Source organism: Dasypus novemcinctus, chromosome 18, assembly GCF_030445035.2.
Source record: "Dasypus novemcinctus isolate mDasNov1 chromosome 18, mDasNov1.1.hap2, whole genome shotgun sequence".
NCBI classification, from domain to species: Eukaryota; Metazoa; Chordata; class Mammalia; order Cingulata; family Dasypodidae; genus Dasypus; species Dasypus novemcinctus.
In genome coordinates this window covers 62,030,830-62,051,068 of record NC_080690.1, presented here as the reverse complement: position 1 = coordinate 62,051,068, position 20,239 = coordinate 62,030,830, and the positions used below count along the sequence as shown (strand labels likewise).

The window sequence follows — 20,239 nt, the reverse complement described above, 5'->3', positions numbered from 1 at the left end:
TGGCTGGGTCCAGAATTCTGGGTCCTTCCTCACAAGGGTCACTCTGACAGCCCCTCGCTTAGCCCACCCACCCACCCAGGGTTGAAGATGACCTAGGAGCTGGTCTTTGGAGCAAGGAGAAACCCCGTGGTGGGGCTGGACAGCCTGGATCTGGGACTTGAAGACAGGGAAGCCCTTTTGAGAAAGCCGGCATGACAGGCAGCCACCAGGGTCTGGGTGGAACAGTGCTGGGGGCTCAGGACATGGGGGCAGAGAAGGGGCCACACCCATGATGTGCCCAATGCCCGTGGCTGCTCCTTCAGTGTCCATCTTTGTGTGGACATCAGTCGGCCCCATTTTCCTTGATCCTGAGCCCTGGGCTGTGAGCTCAGAGGGGCAAGTGCTGCGCGCTGTGCAGGGTCCCCTGGTCCTGGGGCGGCTGAGTGCTCTCCTGGGTGGGCCAGGCTCTGGGAACTTGTTAACACGGCCCTACCCCTTTTGCCCCACAACTCCTTCCTGCCAGGGTGTAGGGGTGAAAGTGGGGCAAATTAGAGATAATACTTCACAGTGTGAGCTAGAGGAGAACAGAATTTCAGGTGAATTAATTTCATTCCCGTGAGTAGAAATGAACCAAATGAGAGGAAGGGTCTTCTTTATTCAAATTCTATCCACGTAACCCATGGTGGGTCACAGGCTCCTTCAGTTTCCTGAAAGTCCCCCAATCCTAGAGAGAGGTGGGCTGGGAGGATTTTATCCTGGCTGAGCCTGCGCTCAGGGCAGTCCCTCTGGGTCTCCAGGAGTCCAGGAGGGACCTGCCCCCTCCCCGAGCACCCAGCTGAACCTCGGGCACAGGCTCAGCTCCTTCCCAGGCTCTGTGGTCTCACGTGGCCCCTCCCCTTGGCTGCCCAAGTTCCTTGGGGAAGGTATTGAGTAACTTCTGCTTTGGGGTTGATCCGACAGTAGATGTTTGTGTCACGGTTTAGAAGTTCCTGAAAAAGGAAAGAAGAGGCCTCTGAACATCTTGTAACCTTCTCAGAACCAGGTGCTGCTTCTCCCAGGCTCTGGCCCTAGCTGGGGCTTCTCTGAGGCTTCTGCTTTCAGTACCATCCCTCCTAGGTCCCCACCCCTGTCCCCCCATTGCTGCGCTTTCCTGAATTGCTCAGCACAGCCGGGTCGGGGTGGGGAGGTCCTGGGCATCACCCAGCTCACCTCATAGATGGGAACGTCTGCCCTGGAGTCGTGCAGGGGGACCTGGGAGGGGGAGAGCAGACATCAGGGGACAGGCAGGGGCAGAAGTGAGCCTAGGGCTGGAGTCTGAGGTTATTGCTTCTACCCGGCCACAGGTGGGTTCCCTGGTTCTGCTTTCAACACTTCTCATCAGGACTGACACCTCTGTCCCTAAGGGCTAGTCTCCAAGCCTGGAACACAGCACCCCGTCCCTTCCTGCTGCATCTCACCCTTCTACTTGTTGACCCAGGGCCCCTGGCTGATGCTCCCAGGCCCACTCTTTGCCCCATGCTGGACTCCAGGTTTCTCCCACAGGGTGGGCTCAGGGCGTGGTGGTCCCTGCCCAGCTCCTGGAGAGGACTAACCTTGACCTCTCAGGAGGGCGGGGGTCTGGGCTGTGAGGCAGTCCCCTTGTCCCAAGTCTGTGCAGCTGGGACCCCGATGGGGAGGGGACAGGCTTACCATAGAGTTGGGATTGTCGGGGCAGCCGTGACCTGGGGAGCAGAGACCAGAGTGAGCACCAGGTGTGTGAGCAGAGCAGGGCCCCTTCTCCAGGTGTGGGGGTCCTCAGCTCCAGGAGACACAGTCCTGGGAAAGCATTTCCTGGGAGACTCACAGCCATTTTAGGGTCAAAGGAGCAGGTGAGTCCAGGTGACCCTGAACCAGGCCCCACAGTCTGGGCTGACACAGCAGCCTGGGGTGCCCCTTGGGAGGACTTTATGCTGCTGAGACTCCCCTGAGACCCCCAAAGGCCCGACGCCCCAAAGAGCGACTGAGGGAATGGACACTGGGGGAAGCCTGGGTGCCCAGCCACTCCCAGCTGGACCTGCACTCACCTGGGGGGCACGCAGGGGGCTGGGGCTCCGTGAGGTCCTCCTGGCTTCTGGCCCTAGGGAAGGTCAGGATCAGTTATGCTGTGTGTGGGGAAGGTGACAGCTCTGGTGTCAGAGCAGGGGGCAGAGGGGACCCTGTTCAGAGCAGCACTGGAGACCTCCTTTCTCCATCTCTGCCCCCCAGGGAGGGGGCCAGGGTCTAGAGAGGGGAGCTGAGAGAAGACCTAGAAGCCACGTCTGCATGTCTGCCTGGGTGCAGAGAGGGACCCTCAGGCAGCTGTGGCCCAAGAGGATGTTAATGCCAAGGGACAGAGAACACAGGAGAGCAACCGACAGGCAGAGTGACCTGAGCAAAGGTCGGGCCTCAGGGAGCCCGTAGCGCCTGGACCCTTGGGGACCACCGTGTCCCTGCAGCTGCAGACTCTCCCTTAGCCAGGGCTGTGGAAATGCGCCAACGGGCCCATCCCCACATCTCCATCCCCCTTGACAAGAGGTGCGAGGACAGCCCAGGACGCAGCTCCCCGTGGCCAGGACCCCTGTCTGCACCATCCGGGACCTGGAACTGCTCATCAGCGCTGTGACTTTGGCCATCGACCTCAGATCCTGAGACTTCAGCAGATCTAAGGTGCTGGGACCCTGGGCCCTCCATGCCCACCTCCCGCCCTCACCACTCCCCCGGTTCCTTCTTCTCAACTGTCTCCCCTGTGGCCTCCTTCCCCAGGAGCTCTCTTCCCTCTGAGCCCTGATGGGGAGTGAGACCCCTGGCCTGGGAGCTCAGGGCTGAGGAGGAAGGAGCCGGGGAGGAGTGGGCGGCCTCCAGGGGGCCAGGGCTCAGCAGGGGCAGGGGGCAGAGCCCCTCAGGCAGAGGGGCGGCCCTCCCTGTTCCACACAGTATTGCCGCCCAGGGAGATTCAGGCCCTGGGATGCCCACCATACCCTGCAGAGTCCCTGCACAGCAGGAACCAACCCAGGACTGCAGTCAGCACCAGCCCAGCCAGGACCCCCATCACGATGCCTGCGATGGCCCCGGCTGAGAGGAAAGGGCCGGGGACTCCTCCAGATGTGCCATCTGCAGGGACAGAGAAGGAGACTGAGGCCTGACTTCCTCCCTGGGGGCTTGGACACCCCTCTCAGGACTCAGCCTGGGCCTCCCCTCCCCAAGCAGGTGCCCCTGGGAGCATCTCTGTGAGGGGAGGGTGCAGCCCTGTGGGCAGCAGTCCCTTCCTGGTCAATGCCAGCCTTGGGTGGGTCTCAGCCCAGGGTCCTCTCTCTGCAAGAAATCCAGAGGCCTTGATCCCCAAAAGGTCCTGCACAGACAAACCCGAGGTGTGCTGAGTGGGTGGCATCTGTGTTAGGGACGAGAACCCCCTTCCAGGTCGTTCCTGACCCTCAGCGGATCTCCCTCATCCAGGGTCTAGGCTTGAATGTCATCTCTCCAAACTCGCCAACAGCCCTCTTGGGGGAGGAGCACAGGGATGGGTACACTATGAGCAGCTGTGCCTCCATCACCACACGGTGTCCTCCATCTAATCTGGTACCAGTGCCCCCCATGCCCACCCACTGGGGGAGGGAGCTGTGGTTCCTGGGAGTGGATCGTGCTCCAGGTGCAGAGCGCAGTGCTCCCACTTCCTGCACAGGACACAGCCACCCTTGTGGGAGAGAAGGTGTTGGTTCCATGGCAGAGATAATGCAGCTGGGACCCACAGGGTGGGATCTGGAGCTGAAGGTGGCTGTGGCCCTACAGTAATGACAATGACAGTGAAGGTTTTAGCACCTGTGGACTCAACACAAGACTTCCCAGGCCTTCCCACCTGAAATCCATTGGCCATTCACAAGCAAACTACAAAGCCAGTGCATCATAACAACTGTTGAAGGTAAGACAAGTGTGATTTCAAGAGTAATAATAGCTCGGGGATGGGAGGAGAGGACACTCACTGTCCTCGCTCAGCCTGAGCGGGTGACTCTCAATGGAAGGGAACACATTGGCACCTGTACGCTGACAATCACCGACCCCTCCACCCTCATGGGGTCTATGCAGAGGGTGCAGTTTCCTGGAAGGGCTTCACCCTCTCTGTGAGCTGCAGGCTCTGCCTGTTAATGAGCCACAGGGTGGAGGCTTTGAGGGAGGCCAGGACCCCGGAGCCCCTGCCTTCTGTGACGGTCTTGCTGGTTGATGGAAGGCCTTCCCTGGAGGCTGAGACTGACCCAGGGAATGGGCCTGGGGGCTCTCTCTTACTCAGAGCCCTCAGTCAGCTTCCAGGTCCCCAGTGAGCTCTTGAGGTGACCAGAGCACAGATCTGACCTGCAGATGATCACGTGTTTCTGTTCACATGACCTGGGTAGGTGAGGGCTGCCCCTCCCAAGACAAGAAAGAGAGGCAGCTCCCCTGACAGGTCACCCGGCATCTCTGGGGAATCAGCCCTGGGAACTTCTTCTCAGCCACGGGGGCACCAACCTCCTCTGCAGGTAGAATTAGCCTCCCATGGGGTTTGATCTCTCTAGAGTTCTGTGATTTATGAAGAGCAGGCCCCTGTCCTTGCCTATAGTTCTGTGAATGTTGAGAAAGGCATCTCTCCAGCCCTGCCCAGCTCTGGGGCCAGGAGAGGTTTACACGTGCAGGGAAGGCACTTTCTAAGGTGTCATGAGTCATTAGGGAATGAGGAAGGCCCAGACCAGCCTTCGGGTCTCTAGAGATGCCACCTAAAGTTTTTCTCCATGCAAAGAAGACAATCTGGCTGTGGATTGAACATCACAGTGAAGAGAACCTCTAGAGAGAAGTGGTTTCCATATTAATGAAAGGCTGGTCCTCATACCAGTGTCTGTGAACTATATATCATTGGGGTGCAGTACTTTCCCCTAAGAGGTGTATCCACCTATGTGTCTGTACATCCTGATCTGTGTTCTTTTCTGAATCATATGTGGCCAGTGTCCACAGCATTACACAGCTGTGACATTTTTATGTGCAGATGGTGATGCACTGGAGCTCACTTCTTCCTATTTCCCCAATGCTTGACCCAAGTGAGGCTCAGGTGTCCACTGACTGCACTCGTGAGAGACTCCAGGACAAAGGCACATGTGTCCTTTGCCCACCTTCCAGTCCAAGCATAGATTGTGCCAGACAGTCAGGGCATGGAGGGCTGGGGGCACAGCAGCGAGGCAGAGCCCTGTCCTGCTCATCTCCTCAGTGAGCTTGGTCAACCCCTCACCTGGGGAACCAGATTGTGAGCTTGTTTCAAGGCTTGAATGTTACTGTGGGACACGAAGTTAGGAAAAATCAGAGACAACAAAAAAGAACATGGTAGTGGCATTAGGATGCAACCTGATCTTGAGGAACCTTTCCCATCCCATGTATGGCTTCTCTTTCACTACATGGGGATTTCTGGGTTGAGAGAACCCCTCCCCACTTTCCAAATGGAGCCAAGATCTGCCTTGACAAACAAGAGAAGCCAGAGTAAGGAAAATTTGGGATTTGCAGGTTTCTATTGAACACAGTCTAGGAAAGAACTTCATCCAGGATCTTTCTGGAAAACCAGGCTCAGGGCTGCTTGTCCAGGGGGCCACTTACCAGAGACCGTGATATTCCTGACTGTGGTCCTATTGAGGCCAGTGACGCTGCTGTGGACATGGCAGGTGTAGGATCCGCTGTCATGCACAGACACGTTGAGCATAAACAGCTCTTGTGTGTATTGCTGGGGTCTCCCATTGATAAGCCAAGAATACTGTGAGGGTGGGTTAGAGGCTGCAAGGCAGGAGAGGCTGAGGTTTGCCCCTGGAGGGTAACTGGAGCCAGGGTGGGGAGATGGAGGGGGTGTCGGGACCATCTGGAGCAAAGAGAATAAGTCCACAGAGTCGACGTCGTCAGGTGAAGGGGAAGCTCCTGGTCTGTGTCAGTGCCTCAGTGTCCTTCTGAACATGCCCCACACCACCCTCATCCTTAAAGGTCCACACACCACAAGCCCCTGTGCTCACTGAGTCTGGTTCTGAGATCACTGACCTGGTTCTCCCAGCACAGGGGCTGACCCCAAGGGTCTCAGGACAGGAGCAACCCCCCTCCTCATGTTGGCTACAAGGCTGGGCCTGCCTGAATATGCCTGGGAAGGAAGTCATGGGCAGCCTGGGTGTCCAGGGCTTGAGGGTCTGTGCACTTGGACCTGAGAGGACCAGTGTGGCCTGGCCCCTGGCAGCATGGATTTGGGCAGCAGCCTCTGGCACCAAGGAACAGAAGTTACTCACAGAAAACCTTCAGGGTGAAGGGGTCACTGCGATGGGCACTCACTGGGTTCTGGGTCTCACACTCATAAGGTCCTGTGTCCTTCCTTGTGACACTGTGTATAGTGAGAGTCCTGTTGTCCAGGGACAGCTGCAGCCTGGCACTGTCTGGGAGGCTCTGATTGTTCATCGACCACCGGTAGGTTGTGTTCTGAGTCTCAGGTTCACAAGTTAAGGCCACGGAGCCCTGGCCCTCCACGAGGTCAGAGGTGTTGCTCCTGATGAAGGGTGTGGGTAACGCCGCTGTGGACAGCAGAGAGAAGGTGACCCTCTTCAGTACATGGATCCTCCAACGACGTCTTCCTATCAGTGTTGGCGTCTCTCGCCTCTCAGACAACGCAAGGGAGAACTTCGTATTATAAGACAAATGCTTAACAGCCTGGGCACTCAGAGAACATGAGGACCCCCTGCTCTCTGTCCAGGAGGGCACAGACTCTTTCCAGTGCTAAATAAGGGGCAGCGTTTGGTCAGGGAAGGGGCAGGATGGGAATCAGGGTCCCTGGCACCTCTCCTGGGCTCTGCAGGGACCAGATGGTGCCAGCCCCACCTTGGCCCCTTCACCTTAACATATGCTTGCTGAGGTCCCTCCCAGCTGCACAATGTACAGTCCTGCTTACTGTGTCCTGGGGGCCTCATTCTTCAAAGGTTTCTGAGGGATGTGCAATGTGCGTCCTCTCATTGTCTAAAAGCCCATGGACACTGGGCAGCCTGGCCAGGAGTTGGGTGTTGGGAGCAGAAATAACCCACAGCAGACCCAGAACAAGCCTGGGGGGTAGTTTTGTGTTCAGGCTGGGGGGCCACATGGGAGGCCGTTCTTCCCAGGGAGTTGATGGTGACTAACAAGAGGCTGTAACTCTGTACAAGGCACAGCAGAGTCTGAGGAATGAGCCAGAACAGAATGTGGGAACAGGCAGGAGCTGGCTGCCTTTGACAGCAGAATCCTGCTCTCTGCCCTTGGTCTTTAAATTCCCTTCTTCCCATGGTCCAGTATGGATCATGTTTATCTTTCCTGAAATCATAGAAATGTTTCAAATGCAGAAGGGTGATTGGTGGAGAGAGAGGGGAGCATAAACTTACTGAGATCTGGCTCTCACAGGCCATTTGTATTGGGTGGATCTATGATACAAATTTTGGGAGAATTAAATTTCTTTCAGGGAAGCAGTTGTGGCTCAACTAATACAGGGTCCACCTACCATATGGTGGGTCCAGGGTTTGATACCTAGGGCCTCTTGAACTGTGTGTTGAGCTGGCCCATGCACAGTGATGCCACACACAAGGAGTGACGTGCCACACCGGGATGTCCTCAGAATAGAGGTGCCCCCCACACAAGCAGTGCACCCCTCAAGGAGGGCCACCCCTTGTGAAAAAAAATAACACAGCCCACCCAGGTGTGGCGCCACACACACGGAAAGCATACACAGCAACATGACACAACAAGAATAAGAAAAAGTGACACAGTTTCCTTGTGCTACATGACAAGAATGCAAGCGGACAGAAAAGGACACAACAATGAATGGACACAGAGAGCAGACAACAGGAGGGGAGGAGAGAGAAATAAATAAAATAGATCTTATAAAAATTTCTATCATATCTGAAAATGGTTATTAATGGCCCAAAGTTCTTTTTTTTTAAAGATTTATTTTTATTTATTTCTCTCCCATTCCCCATCCCCCCCCACCCCAATTGTCTGTTCTCTGTGTCCATTTGCTGCCTGTCATTCTTTTTGTCCGCTTCTGCTGTTGTTAGCCATATGGGAATCTGGGTTTCTTTTTTTGTTGCGTCTTCTTGCTATGTTAGCTCTCTGTGTGTAGGGCACCACTCCTGGGCAGGCTGCACTATTTTTGTGCTGGGCAGCTCTCCTTATGGGGTGCACTCCTTCCGTGTGGGGCTCCCCTATGTGGGGGACACCCCTGCATGACACGGCATTACTTTTGCACATCAGCACTGTGCATGGGCCAGCCTCACATGGGTCAAAGAGGTCCAGGGTTTGAAACGCAGACATTCCATGTGGTAGATGGATGCCCTAACCACCGTGTCAAGTCTACTTCCCTGGTCCAAAGTTCTAAGACCACTTTCTGGAAAGAATCTTTCTCTAGAGAGTGCTATGAGGTCTTAGGCCAAGCTCTGAGCCCAGCAAGGTACCTATCATGACCAAAGGGAAGATGCTGAAATCTGTTCTTCAATGACCCCTGGGAAGAGACAGAATTGATCAGAGGGCAGTTCTGAGGAGTCTCAATTATATAAAAGGAGGAAAGAAGTGAAATTAATTGAAATATTTTGTGTCATGGTAGTAAGTTAGCAAATGCATCCATGCACTAATTCCTAAGGAGAGGCAGGGAAAGGGGAGGAGACTGGCAGAGGCATGAGGAATGCTTTCTTTTACTTCTTCTGGCCTGAGGAAATGACATAGATGGTCCAAGCTGAGCAGTGACTATGTGAGGTACCAATGACTCAGGCAGATCCCCTCTGAGAAGACCCACCTCATGATGATGGTGTTATGATGTGGAAATGGGTGTGTGAAGTGGACAGTGAGACATCAGACAGCACCTGATCTGAACTATTTCTCAAGGGGAAGGGTCTTGGGAGCCCTGGGGAGAGCTGTGAGCCTCACTCCAGTGCAGGATGTGAGTTACAAGAAAAATGGGTGAGCTGGGCCCTTGTGCTTTCGGGTGGCAGACCTCTCCCCTCTGCTGCTGAGTCTCTGGTGAGTCAGATAAGGAGTCACATGGCCACAGCATACGGCCTGTTCCATTTGCTGGCATCACTAAGGGGAAGGGCCTGGAAGGGACACAGGAAGCTCCTTCTGCTGACTTGAGTCAATTAGCTCATGATGAAGCTTCATGGGGAGGGTAGGCCTGGCTACAGGTGGTGGTGGGGAGGGATCAGGACGGTCAGCCATCAGCAGAAGGACATGGGAAAGTGTAAGGAGAGGAGGAAGTGGTGCAGAGCTGGGGCAGTTCCCAGCTGGAATGAAAGGAGAGGAAGATGAGGAACAGGGAAGGAGCAGAGAGCCAGAAATGCCCATGGCATGAGCAGGTGGGTTACAAGTGACTCAAAGACCCCAAAGACCAAGAGCCCCACATGGCCCCAGAAACAGGACAACTCAGCCCTGAACACCCCACCTGGCCAAGCAGCCCAGGTCACCCTGGACTCAGCCCCAGGGGTTCAGAGGTGTGGGACAGAGGCCTCAGCCCTGAGGGACAGGGCTTCAGTGTGGCCAGAACCTCCTGGGAATCTGCACCAAGGCTCCAGCTCTGAAAAAAATGTGGATCATTCATTCATTAAGTCACCATTCCTTCTTTCCTTCCTTCATCAAAGAGCAATAGAGAGTTTGTTTCTTGTGGGCCCTGAGCTGGTTGAAGGATGTACAGTGAGGATAGAGAAAGCAAAGTCCTTTTATCCAGTGGGAGTGTCAGAACATGTCGGCAAACCAATACATGATTTCATGTCTGTGTAGCAAGTATGTGGAAGGGCCAACGGGGGTGGGTCCTGGACATTCCAGGCACACACTCTGATTGTTGATGCAGTAACTAGTTCTCCACTGAACACTGACTAATTCTCCACTTGTTGTCACTTCCCAGATTCAAACCTCTCCCTCCATGTTAGGAAAGTTTATGAGGAAAGGATCTGAAGTAAACGGTGCTCTCCAGACCTGCAGATGTTTAATGAGGCCACGTGGGGAAGAAAGGTCAAGACTGCGGCTGCAGACAGATCAAGACTTAGATCTGCCCATCATGGCCTGCGTGACCCCAATTCAGTTACTACGGCATCCCCCATCACCTCGGTTTCCCCTCAGTAAAGTAGGAAAAATGGTAACTGGTACGTGGCTTGCCATGTTGTCTGAGTTAATTTTACAATCCTCACATTCACCTGACACAAAATTTACTTGGAGGAGCCATCCAAATAAACAGCACTTGTTATAATTTTCCTCCGTGGAGGGCTCCCTGGGCTGAGCCCTGGTGGACAAGGAGCGTCTTCTCTCCCTGTTCCTCCTCTGGGGACGCTGACCTTCCTGGGGCCTCTCCCACGCTCCCCAGGATAGTCAGCTCACAGCTTGTGACTGTGTGTGCCTGGACTCTCCCTGCTGGGTCTCAGGGAAGGCCTCAGCTCTGCCAGGGCCTGATGGAGCCCTTGGGGCTGAGCCCTGGTGCTGACCAGCTCCAGGGGCCACGGGGCTCGGGCAGCTGGGAAATCCTTGCTCCAGTCAGCCCTGCCCTCAGCCACACCCAGGCCTGGCCACAGGCTCCCCAGGTCACCTGGAGTCAGAAGCCCTGCACAGGGGTCTGGGAAGGGGCTTCCTGGGGCTGAGCTCCTCCGTGAGATTCCAGGGGCCCCCCAGGGCAGTGCCCAGCTGAGTCCTACAGGGTCTCTCAGGGCCAAGTTCACCAAGGGGGCCTGAGAAAAAGCTCCCTCCGCTGAGTGACTCCCCAGCAGGCTGGGCCTTTTCTCTACAGCAAATGTCTGCAGAGTCTGGATTCGGGGAGGGAATTCTGATCTAATGCAGTTTGTCTCCCCTGTGTGGATCCTGCCCTCCATGCTCAAACCCCAATACAGGGAGGGAATGCAGAGGGGGTGTGGGCCCAGCAAAGCATTGACCCACCCACCTCTCCCCCAACACACAGAGGTCACAGAAGGTCACTCACAGTACACACAGATCTGTCCAGAGGCGCTATGACTATCCAAGTTTGTATCTATGATTTGTAGATGATAGATTCCTGAGTCATTCTGGGTGACATTCTTGATCAGCAGGGATCCATTAGGGTCTATGGTCTCTCGACCGCTGTGAGCAGGTCCTAGGGTTGTTTGTTGAGGGTTTGTTTTAAGTGATAAGATTTTTTGGCTGGCGTCCACTCTCTCCCCTTTGAACCAGTGGTAGGCTTGAGGATCCTTTGGCTGATTGTGGACAATCAGAAGAACATCGCTGCCTTCAGCAGCATCTGCTGGCACAGATTCAATCGTGAGCTGGGCTGTGAGGGGCCGGCTCCAGAAGATCAAAAGTGAGACTAGGTGGGAAGAGAGAAAATAAGTCAATCCTTGGGCATGTTCTGGGGTGGAGCGATGGCTCCTGGAGACTGAGCAGGTCTCTCCACCCTTCAGGCACCTGCTCACACCAGGGCTTGTCCTGGGGGCCTTCCCTGCGGCCTCCTCTCCAGCCACTCTCTCTTCCCCTCTCTGACTCCTCCCCGCCCTGTCTCCTCGAGGCGCCATCAGCACCTGACATCACATTCTCCTCAATTTGCTTGTCCTTCTTCATGCCCCATAAACGTTTGCTCCATGAGGGCTGGGGCTTGTCGTGTTCCCTGTTGACTCCCCAAAGCCTGAACATGCTGTGCTGTGAGGGAAGGAGATAATGCATGTTCCCAGGGCCCTGCACATCCTGGTGTTTATTTAGCAGTAAATATAAAGATCAATTCCGAGGCTCCTGGATGGGCATTGGTTGGTGCCCCTTGTCATTTTCTTCTGGAATGCCCATGTGACAAAAATCATTTTTGTGCAAAATATATGACCAGTGATGACTAATTTAGAAAACTTAGAGCAATTGTGGTTTTCCTCCCTCGTGCCAATTGCGTTCCTGGTATTCTGCTGTTGCCAAGAGCCCCCTCTTCTCTCGTCCCCTCCCTTAAGGCTCTGAACCGCAGCCCTCTCTCCCCTCTCAGACCTCGCCCCCCAGGACACCCGGCCAGTCTCTGCTCTCCTCGCCCCCCACACTAGGGTCCAGTCTCCTCTCACCTGTGAGCAGGGGCCCCTTCCAGGGGGTGCGCTCTCTGCAGGGAGGGCCTGAGGGGGGTTCCATGGGTCTCTGCTGCCTGCGCTGTGCCTCCCTGTGTGGAGAAGATTCTGGCCCAGACAAGCTTCAGACACAGCTGCTCCTGCCCAGCGTGCTCAGGGCCCTTCCTCCCTCTGCCCTGAGCCTCCTCGGGGGCAGGATTGCTTCCCCGGTCACGTGGTGGGGCGGGGTCTGCTCTGCCCTTGCCTTCTCCCCTCCCCTTGCAGCCTCCTCTGTGTCTCCCCTTCCTTCCCTTTCCTTCTGTGCAGTTTCCTTTCTCTGGGAGCTACCAGGGACTCTGCTCTCTCCATCGATGATTTTCCACCCCCAACACACAGAGAAACACTCACATTTGTGCACAGTCCCACCCACACACACGCACACACTCTACCCCAAACATGCACACACTCGCCTTTGTTTGGGTCGAGAATAAACGAGCCTCAGTTTCCCTGTGTGCTTCCCTGGATCTGGCTCAGCCTCCCCTGCTTTCTCCTCTCATCCCATCAGCCTTTAACTTTATGAGGAAGTAAAACAACCAGGGGACACCTCAGAAGTGCTGTTACAGCAGCTGCCCAGGGACGTGTGTGCCCGCCAGGTGAGGCGCACCTGAGCCTCTGCACCTAACAGGTCTGAGGTGAAGCGGATCTAACTGGCCAGTTGACCACAATTTGATGCAGGGCTGTGGGGGCCCTGGACCCTGAGTGGACCCCACCCCCACCTGCACTGACCCCTGCTCCTTTGTGGACTCTCCTGGGCTCTCAGCACTAGGGGATCATTTCACTGTGTGACACAGAAGCCCAGCTGGGCTCCCCGGGCTCCCAGTTTTCTCACACGTGCTGGAAGGTTGAATTTCCACCCAGTGAGAAGCTCACAGGCATGGCTCTGGGGGCCGTGAGGGGCAGGTGAGGATGAGGGTGAGGGGGTCCCACCTTCCATCTCCAGGGTCTCCAGCCTGGCCTCTGCTTCTATGGACTGAATCTCGAGTTTCTGGGTCTCAGAGGCACTGGCAGGACCTGGGGAGGTGGGGGCAGATTCCTCCTTGTCCTGGAGGAGGGGTCTGCATGGTGGGGGCTGGTGGGCTTTGGGCCCCATGTCCTCAGGGAAGGTGCCAGTGAGACCCTCCCTGTCTGTCTGGCTCAGCCCTGGGCAGAGCCTGTCTGTGTCCTCTCTGACTGTCCAGGGGCCTCTGGCCTCTGCCCTGCTGACTCCTGTGGCCACCCCGCTCTTCCCATGGGTGAGGCCCAGCAGGGAGGGGGCGCCCAGGCACCAGCACACAGGGCTCTCAGGGGCCCCAGGAAGGAGCAGACAGGACAGAGAGGCTCCCAGGGGGCTCCCAGAAGTGTCTGTGGGAGCTCAGGGTGGAAATCAGGCTCCTTCTCACCTCCTCACCCAAGGCCAGGTTCAGGCCTCAGGGGAATCATTTCCTGTGCTGCTCAGTGTGTCCTGCTGGCGCCCCCTGGAGAACATGAAGAGACCTGCAGCCAACGTCCCTGGCTACCCCAGGCTCCACATGGTGGGCCCCGTCCTGACCCCTGAGTCCTGATGGGCTCCGACCTCCAGGCTGCAGAGTCAGCCCCGGGTCATGTTCGCTGTGGGTCACCGGCTGCCCCGACTCCTCCCAAGTGCAGGGTGAGCCCGGGAGTGTACATGCGTTGTCAGAGGGTCAGGAGGAGCATTGCCTCAGGAGGAGCTCCCTGTGCCTGAGGATAAGGCAGGGCCCTGGGGTGTCCCTGGAGGTTGTGGGTGGGGCTGGCCTGGAGCTGGTGCCGTGAAGGCCCATGTTTCCCTCCATCCCAGCCCTGGGCCATGGCATCAAAGCCAACCCTGCCCCTTCTGTCATCTCCTCTAGTCCCTCCTCAGCCCCTGGAACCAGAGCAGCTCCCCTGGAGACTCGCTGGATCCTGGGGCTCCTCTGTCAGGGAGGGGAAGCCCGTGGGGCCCCTCAGCCCCTCTGCGATGGAGACAAAGGCAGGTGCTGTGTGAGCCTGTTCCCGGCCTGTACGTGAAGCTCCCGCATCCCCACAACTCATGGGGCCAGTGGGATGGACTCAGGGACCAGCCAGGGCTCTCCACAGCCCAGGGCCCCGGGCTGGGCGACCCTCCCTGACTGCTCTGTGCTCACGTGGCTCCTCCCCTGGTGGCAGCTCTTAGACCTGGGATCTCGAGTTGTGTGTCAGGTCAGGTTCTTGGTGAGAAGACGAAGGACTCGGGCTGTGGGCTCAGTTCCTCCTGGAGAAGTGAAGTGACCACAGGTTAGAGATGGGCTGGGTGTGTCAGTTTCCTGGGAACAAAGCGATTTCCGACTTCTCACTGAAGGGAAAGTGCCAAGTGTCCTTGTGGCATGACTAGAGCCGCCCTGGGGTGGTGATCTTTTAGGTGAGGTCAGGAGCTGGAGTGGACGTTGTCAGGGAAGGATGGCGGGTGTGGAGGGGTGGAGGCTGCAGAGCAACAGCCTTCAGCTGGAGGAGCTAACAACAGGGTCCAGTGTGGGGGGAGATTCGAGAGCGGGGACGACCGTGGGCTGAGGTGACCTGGTGGGGGTGGGACCTGCGGGCTGTGGGCGTCGCTGAGGGAGGCTCCGCGCTGCGGGGCGCTCGGCCGCCCCCTGGTGGACAAAGAGGACAGTGCGGAGCAGAGGACCCTGCAGCGCTGTTGGGTGTTTTTAGTCAAGGTCAACCTGTAGACGTGTCAGGGGTCACATGCCAAGTCTATACCCCACCGTCCGTGCCTCATCCCTCCCCAGTGCGATGACCCCAACTCACATTTCTAGGAACTCGGGCCAATGCGTTTCCGTCTCTGGCGTGCTACGCTGTGACGTCCTCGGGCGCCGTGATGTCTGAGGCCCGAGCGCGGGGCGGGGGAGGGTCTGGAGCAGAAGGGGAGGAGCAGCAGCCAGGCCTGTCAGGAGGGCCGGGTCTGTGCCAGGAAGCGAGGGGAAGAAGGAGAAGCCGCCTTCGCTGTTGTGCCAGGGCCTGGGGCAGGGGCAGGGGTCCTGACTCTGGGCAGACAGCGCCCTCACCTGTCGGTTGCCGGCGTCAGGTAGGCGGGAGCTCCTCCCCTCCTGCTCATCAGCACCTGGGCTCAGGTGCACCCTGGGCCGTGCGGAGTCCTCACCTGCTAAGTCCCCGTGGGCAGGGCTGTGGCTGCTGCTCTGTCCCTATCGGTGTCCCCGGTGCTGAAATGGCTTCTCACGCCAGGCTGGACGCCCACAGGGCCTGGGTTTCCTCCTCGCCTCCCTCCTCCCTTCCCATTTCTCCGTGTTCTGTCCTGCACCCCTTCCCCTGAGTCTCTGCTGAGGGCCTCCCCTATACACCCCGACCCCTGTCCGCGCCCATCACAATCTGCTCGGCTTCACTATGCCCTCCCCTGTTCTCTGAGCCCCTGTATTTCCGTAAGGAAGCAGGGAGAGGGCGCGGTGGTGCTCTCCAAGGTGCTGCCCTTTCTGGATGTTTTGCAAATGAGCAGCCCTGGGGTGTCACCAGGAAGGAGGTCCCTGGAGGGAGTTCTCCATCGGGGGTGCCTGGCTCACAGGTGAGAGCTTTGCTCCTGGAGTGGGAAGGGACCCGGCTGCACCCTGTCCTCCAGCTCCTCCGTCTCCGGGAGTCTTTCTCTGTAACTTGCCCTCGTGCTATCCCTGAGCCTGCCGAAGTCCCTATTGCAAGGCTCAGCCTGGTCAAAGTGTGGTGTGGAGATCTTCGAGCCCTGTCCTAGCCCCCAGCACAGAGTGTGCATCACAGGACGGGTCAGATAAAGTCAGAGCCATGGGAAGGGGGGTCCTGGGGGTGGTGCTGATGCTGACGCCCCTCAACCCCTCTCCTCCTCCTGCAGAGTTCTCCATCCTCTGTCCTCAGTGGATCCTATCCTCAGTGTTTTCAGGTGGAAATTACAGAACATCCACTTAACCAATGCACAGACCAGACCTTCAGTGTGTTCACGATGCTGTGCAACCACCACTTCTCTCTAGTTTCTAGATGTTTTCATTACTCCAGAAGAACACCCTATAGCCATTATGTACTCCCCCCACCATGATCTCCCTCTCCTCCCCCGGCAACCACCAACATGCTTTCTGTTCCTGTTATTTTGTGTATATTCTGGGCATTTCATGTGAAAATACAAGATGTGCTCCCAAGGGACCCTTACACTTGGTACCCCAAACACCGTGCTGTGAAAAGCCCAGCCACACAGTGACCTGTGTCATTTCCTGATGCACAGTCTCAAATGATTCCAGTTCCCAGTCCTCAAGCCATCTCACTTTAAAAAAATGACATTATTGAGATATAAATCACATATCGGGAAGTGGACTTGGCCCAGTGGATAGGGCATCCATCTACCACATGGGAGGTTCGTGGTGCAAAACGCGGGCCTCCTTGACCCGTGTGCAGCTGGCCCATGTGCAGTGCTGATGTGCGCAAGGAGTGCTGTGCCACGCAGGGGTGTCCCCTGCGTAGGGGAGCCCCACGAGCAAGGAGTGTGCCCTGTACGGAGAACCGCCCAGCGCTAAAGAAAGTGCAGGCTGCCCAGGAATGGTGTTGCACATACGAAGAGCTGACACAACAAGATGACGCAACAAAAAGAAACACAGATTCCCGTGCTGCTGACAACAGCAGAAGCAGACAAAAAGAAAAACACGCAGCAAATGGACACAGAAAACAGACAACTGGGGTGGGGGTGGGGGAAGGGGAGAGAAATAAATAAAAAATAAATCTTTAAAAAAAATAAATCACATATCATACATTCCACCCACTCAAATTGTATAATGCAGTGGCTTTTAGTATATTCAGAGAGTTGTGTAACCATAACTGCAATGTCAGAAACTTTTCATGACCCTGAAAAGAGACCCTGCACCGTTTAGCCTTCAACCCCCAATCTCTCTATTCCCCCCAAACCTAGGAAACCACTAATCTACTTTCTGTCTCTGTGGATTCACCTATTTTGGACATTTCATTTAAATGAAATCATACAATGCTACTTGCTTCTTTCAGGTTTTTAAAAGAAATTTTAAACTTAATTTTGTACATTTAATAATTGAAAATATAAACAATAATTAAAAAGAAGAGAACAGTTGAATGAAAGCATACATTTCTCAAATTAAGTGTACCGGATACATATAAAATTTTAAAAAATCATATAATATGTTACACAATATATTTGGTTCATAGTAATGCAATCATACAGTATTTGTCCCTTTGTGTCTGGCTTGCTTCACTCAACATAATGTCCTCCAGGTTCATCCATATTGTCTTATGCTTTATGACTTCATTTCTTCTTGTAGCTGCATAATAGTCCATCATGCGAATACACCCCAGTTAGTTTATCCATTCATCAGTTGATGGACACCTGGGTATTTCCAAGTTTTGGCAATCGTGAATAATGCTACTATGAACATTGGTGTGCAGATGTCTGTTCATGTCACTGCTCTCAGTTCTTCTGGGTATATACCCAGTAGTGGTATTACAGGGTCACATGGCAAGTCTGTATTAAGCTTCTTTAGGAACTGCCAAATAGTCCTCCATAATGTCTGTACCATTCTGCATTCCCACCACCAGGGAATTAGTGTTCCTATCTCTCCACATCATCTCCAACACTTGTAGTTCGGTCTTTTTAATAGTGGACTTTCTGATAGGTGCGAAGTGATATCTCACTGTAGTTTTGATTTGCATTTCCCTAATCATTAGTGAAGTTGAGCATTTTTTCACCTGTTTTTTTTCCCTCCATTTGTATTTCTTCTTTGGACAACTGTCTATTCAAGTCTTTTGCCCATTTTTTAACTGGGTCATTTGTCTTTTTATTGTTGAATTGTAACATCTCTTTATAGATCATGGATATTAAACCCTTATTTGACATGTGATTTCCAAATATTTTCTCCCATTGAGTAGGCTGCCTTCTCATCCTTTTCACAAAGTCCTGGGAGGTGCAAAAAGGTTGTAATTTTGAGGAGGTCTCATTTATCTATTTTTTTCTTTTGTTGTATTGCTTTGGGTGTAAGATCCAAGAAATCAGCACCTACTACAAGGTCTTGAAGATAATTCCCACATTTTTTTCTAGAGTTTTATGGTCCTGCCTTTCATATTTAGGTCTTTGGTCCATTTGATTTGATTCTTGTATAGGAAGTGAGATAGGGGTTCTCTTTCATTCTTTTGATTATAGATACCCAGTTTTCCCAGCACTATTTTTTGAAGAAACTGTTTTGTCTGATTAACATGGACTTCGTAGGTTTGTCAAAAGCCAATTGACTGTATAGGTGAGGGTTTATTTCTGGATTCTCAGTTCTATTCCACTGATTGTTGTGTTATCTTTATGCCAGTACCATGGTGTTTTGACCACTGTTACTTTGTAATATGTTTCAAGGTCAGGCAGTGAAATTCCTCCCATATCGCTCTTCTTTTTTAAAATGCCTTTGGGCATTTGGGTGCACTTTCTCTTCCAATTGAATTTGGTAATTAACTTTTCTAATTCTGTAAAGTAGGCTGTTGGAATTTTGATTGGTATTGCATTGATTCCATAAAACATTTTGGGTAAGATTGGCATCTTCACTATATTTATTTTTTCAATCCATGAACACAGAATGTCTTTCCATTTGTTTAGGTCTTTTAAAATTCCTTTTAGCATTGTTTTGTAGGTTTCTTCATATAGGTCCTGTACTTCTTTGGTTAAATTAATCTCTAGGTATTTGAGTCCTTTTGTTGCTATTGTAAATGGAATTTCCTCCCTTATTTCCTCCTCAGATTGTTCAGTACTAGTGTACAAAAACATCACTGGTTTTTGTGTGTTGATCTTGCATCCCGCCACTTTGCTGAACTCATTAATTAGCTCAGGTAGCTTTGTCGTGGATACTTTAGAATTTTCTAAACACAGGATAATGTCATCTGCAAACAGTGAGAGTTTTACTTCTTCTTTTCCTATTTGGATACCTTTAATTTTTTTTCTTGTCTAATTGCCCTAGCTAGAACTCTAGTACAATATTGAATAACCGTGGTGACAGTGGGCATCCTTGTCTTGTCCGGCTCTTGGAGGGAAAGTTTTCAACCTTTCCCCATTGAATATGATGTTGGCTGTGGGTTTTTCGTATATGCCTTTAATCAGACTGAGGAATTTCCTTCTATTCCTATCTCTTGAAGTGTTTTTATGGCTGCTGGATTTTGTTGAATTCCTTTTCTGCAACGATTGAGATGATCATGTGTTTTTTCCCCTTCAAGTTGTTAATGTGGTGTATTAGATTGACTGATTTTTTTATGTTGAGTCAGCCTTTCAGATCAGGAATAAATCCCACTTGGTCATGATGTATAAGTCTTTTGATATGCTGTTGGATTTGACTTGCAAGCATTTTGTTGAGAATTTTTGCATCTTTGTTTTAGAGATATTGGTTTGTAATTTTCTTTTCTTGTAGTATCTTTATCTGGCTTTGGTAGTAGGATGATATTGGCTTCATAAAATGTGTTGGGTAATTTTCCCTCCTCTTCAATTTTTTGGAAGTGTTTAAACAGGGTTGGTATTAATTCCATTGAAATGCTTGGTAGAATCCGCCTGTGAAATCATCTGGTCGTGGACTTTTCTTTGCTGAGATATTTTTAATGTTGGATTCAATCTCTTTAAATGTGATTGGTTTGTTAATTTCTTGTATGTCTTTTAGCATCAATGTAGGTTGTTTGTGTGTTTCTAGGAATTTGTTCACTTCATTTAAGTTGTCTAGTTTGTTGGCATACAGTTTCTCATAATATCCTCTGATGATCCTATTTATTTCTGTGGAGTCAGTCATAACTTCTCCACTTTCATTTCTGATTGTATTTATTTGCATCTTCTCTCTCTTTTTTGTCAGTCCATCTAGGGGTTTGTCAATTTTATTGATCTTCTCACAGAACCAACTTTTGGTTTTGTGTTTTTCTCTACTTCGTTTTTTATTCTCAATTTCACTTATTTCTGCTCTCATCTTTATTATTTCTTTCTTTCTGCTTGCTTTGCGATTGGTTTGCTGTTCTTTTTCTAGTTTTTCTAGTTTTTCGGCTAAATCTTTATATAAGTTTCTCTTTTTTCTTTTTTTCTTGTAATATAGGCATTTGGGCAATAAATTTCTCTCTCAAGGCTGCTTTTGCTGTATCCCATAAGTATTTATATGTTGTGTTCTTGTTTTCATTTGTCTCCATAATTTTACTGATTTCACTTGCAA

At 52.8% G+C, this 20,239-nt stretch overlaps 1 protein-coding gene across 1 annotated transcript in view; it reads right to left on the bottom strand.

Moving 5' to 3' along the window:
- Positions 1-625: 625 nt before the first annotated feature.
- LOC101427453 (cell adhesion molecule CEACAM7-like) overlaps positions 626-20,239 on the bottom strand; it is a 45,481-nt gene continuing 25,867 nt past the window's right edge. The window contains exons 2-8 of the mRNA XM_071209282.1: positions 10,952-11,311; positions 6,273-6,551; positions 2,976-3,108; positions 2,043-2,095; positions 1,669-1,700; positions 1,189-1,230; positions 626-968 (exon numbers count right to left, since the gene is read on the bottom strand). Of these exons, the coding sequence (XP_071065383.1) occupies positions 834-968; positions 1,189-1,230; positions 1,669-1,700; positions 2,043-2,095; positions 2,976-3,108; positions 6,273-6,551; positions 10,952-11,311 (1,034 nt within the window). The 3' untranslated portion in view covers positions 626-833. The remainder of the gene's footprint in view (positions 969-1,188; positions 1,231-1,668; positions 1,701-2,042; positions 2,096-2,975; positions 3,109-6,272; positions 6,552-10,951; positions 11,312-20,239) is intronic.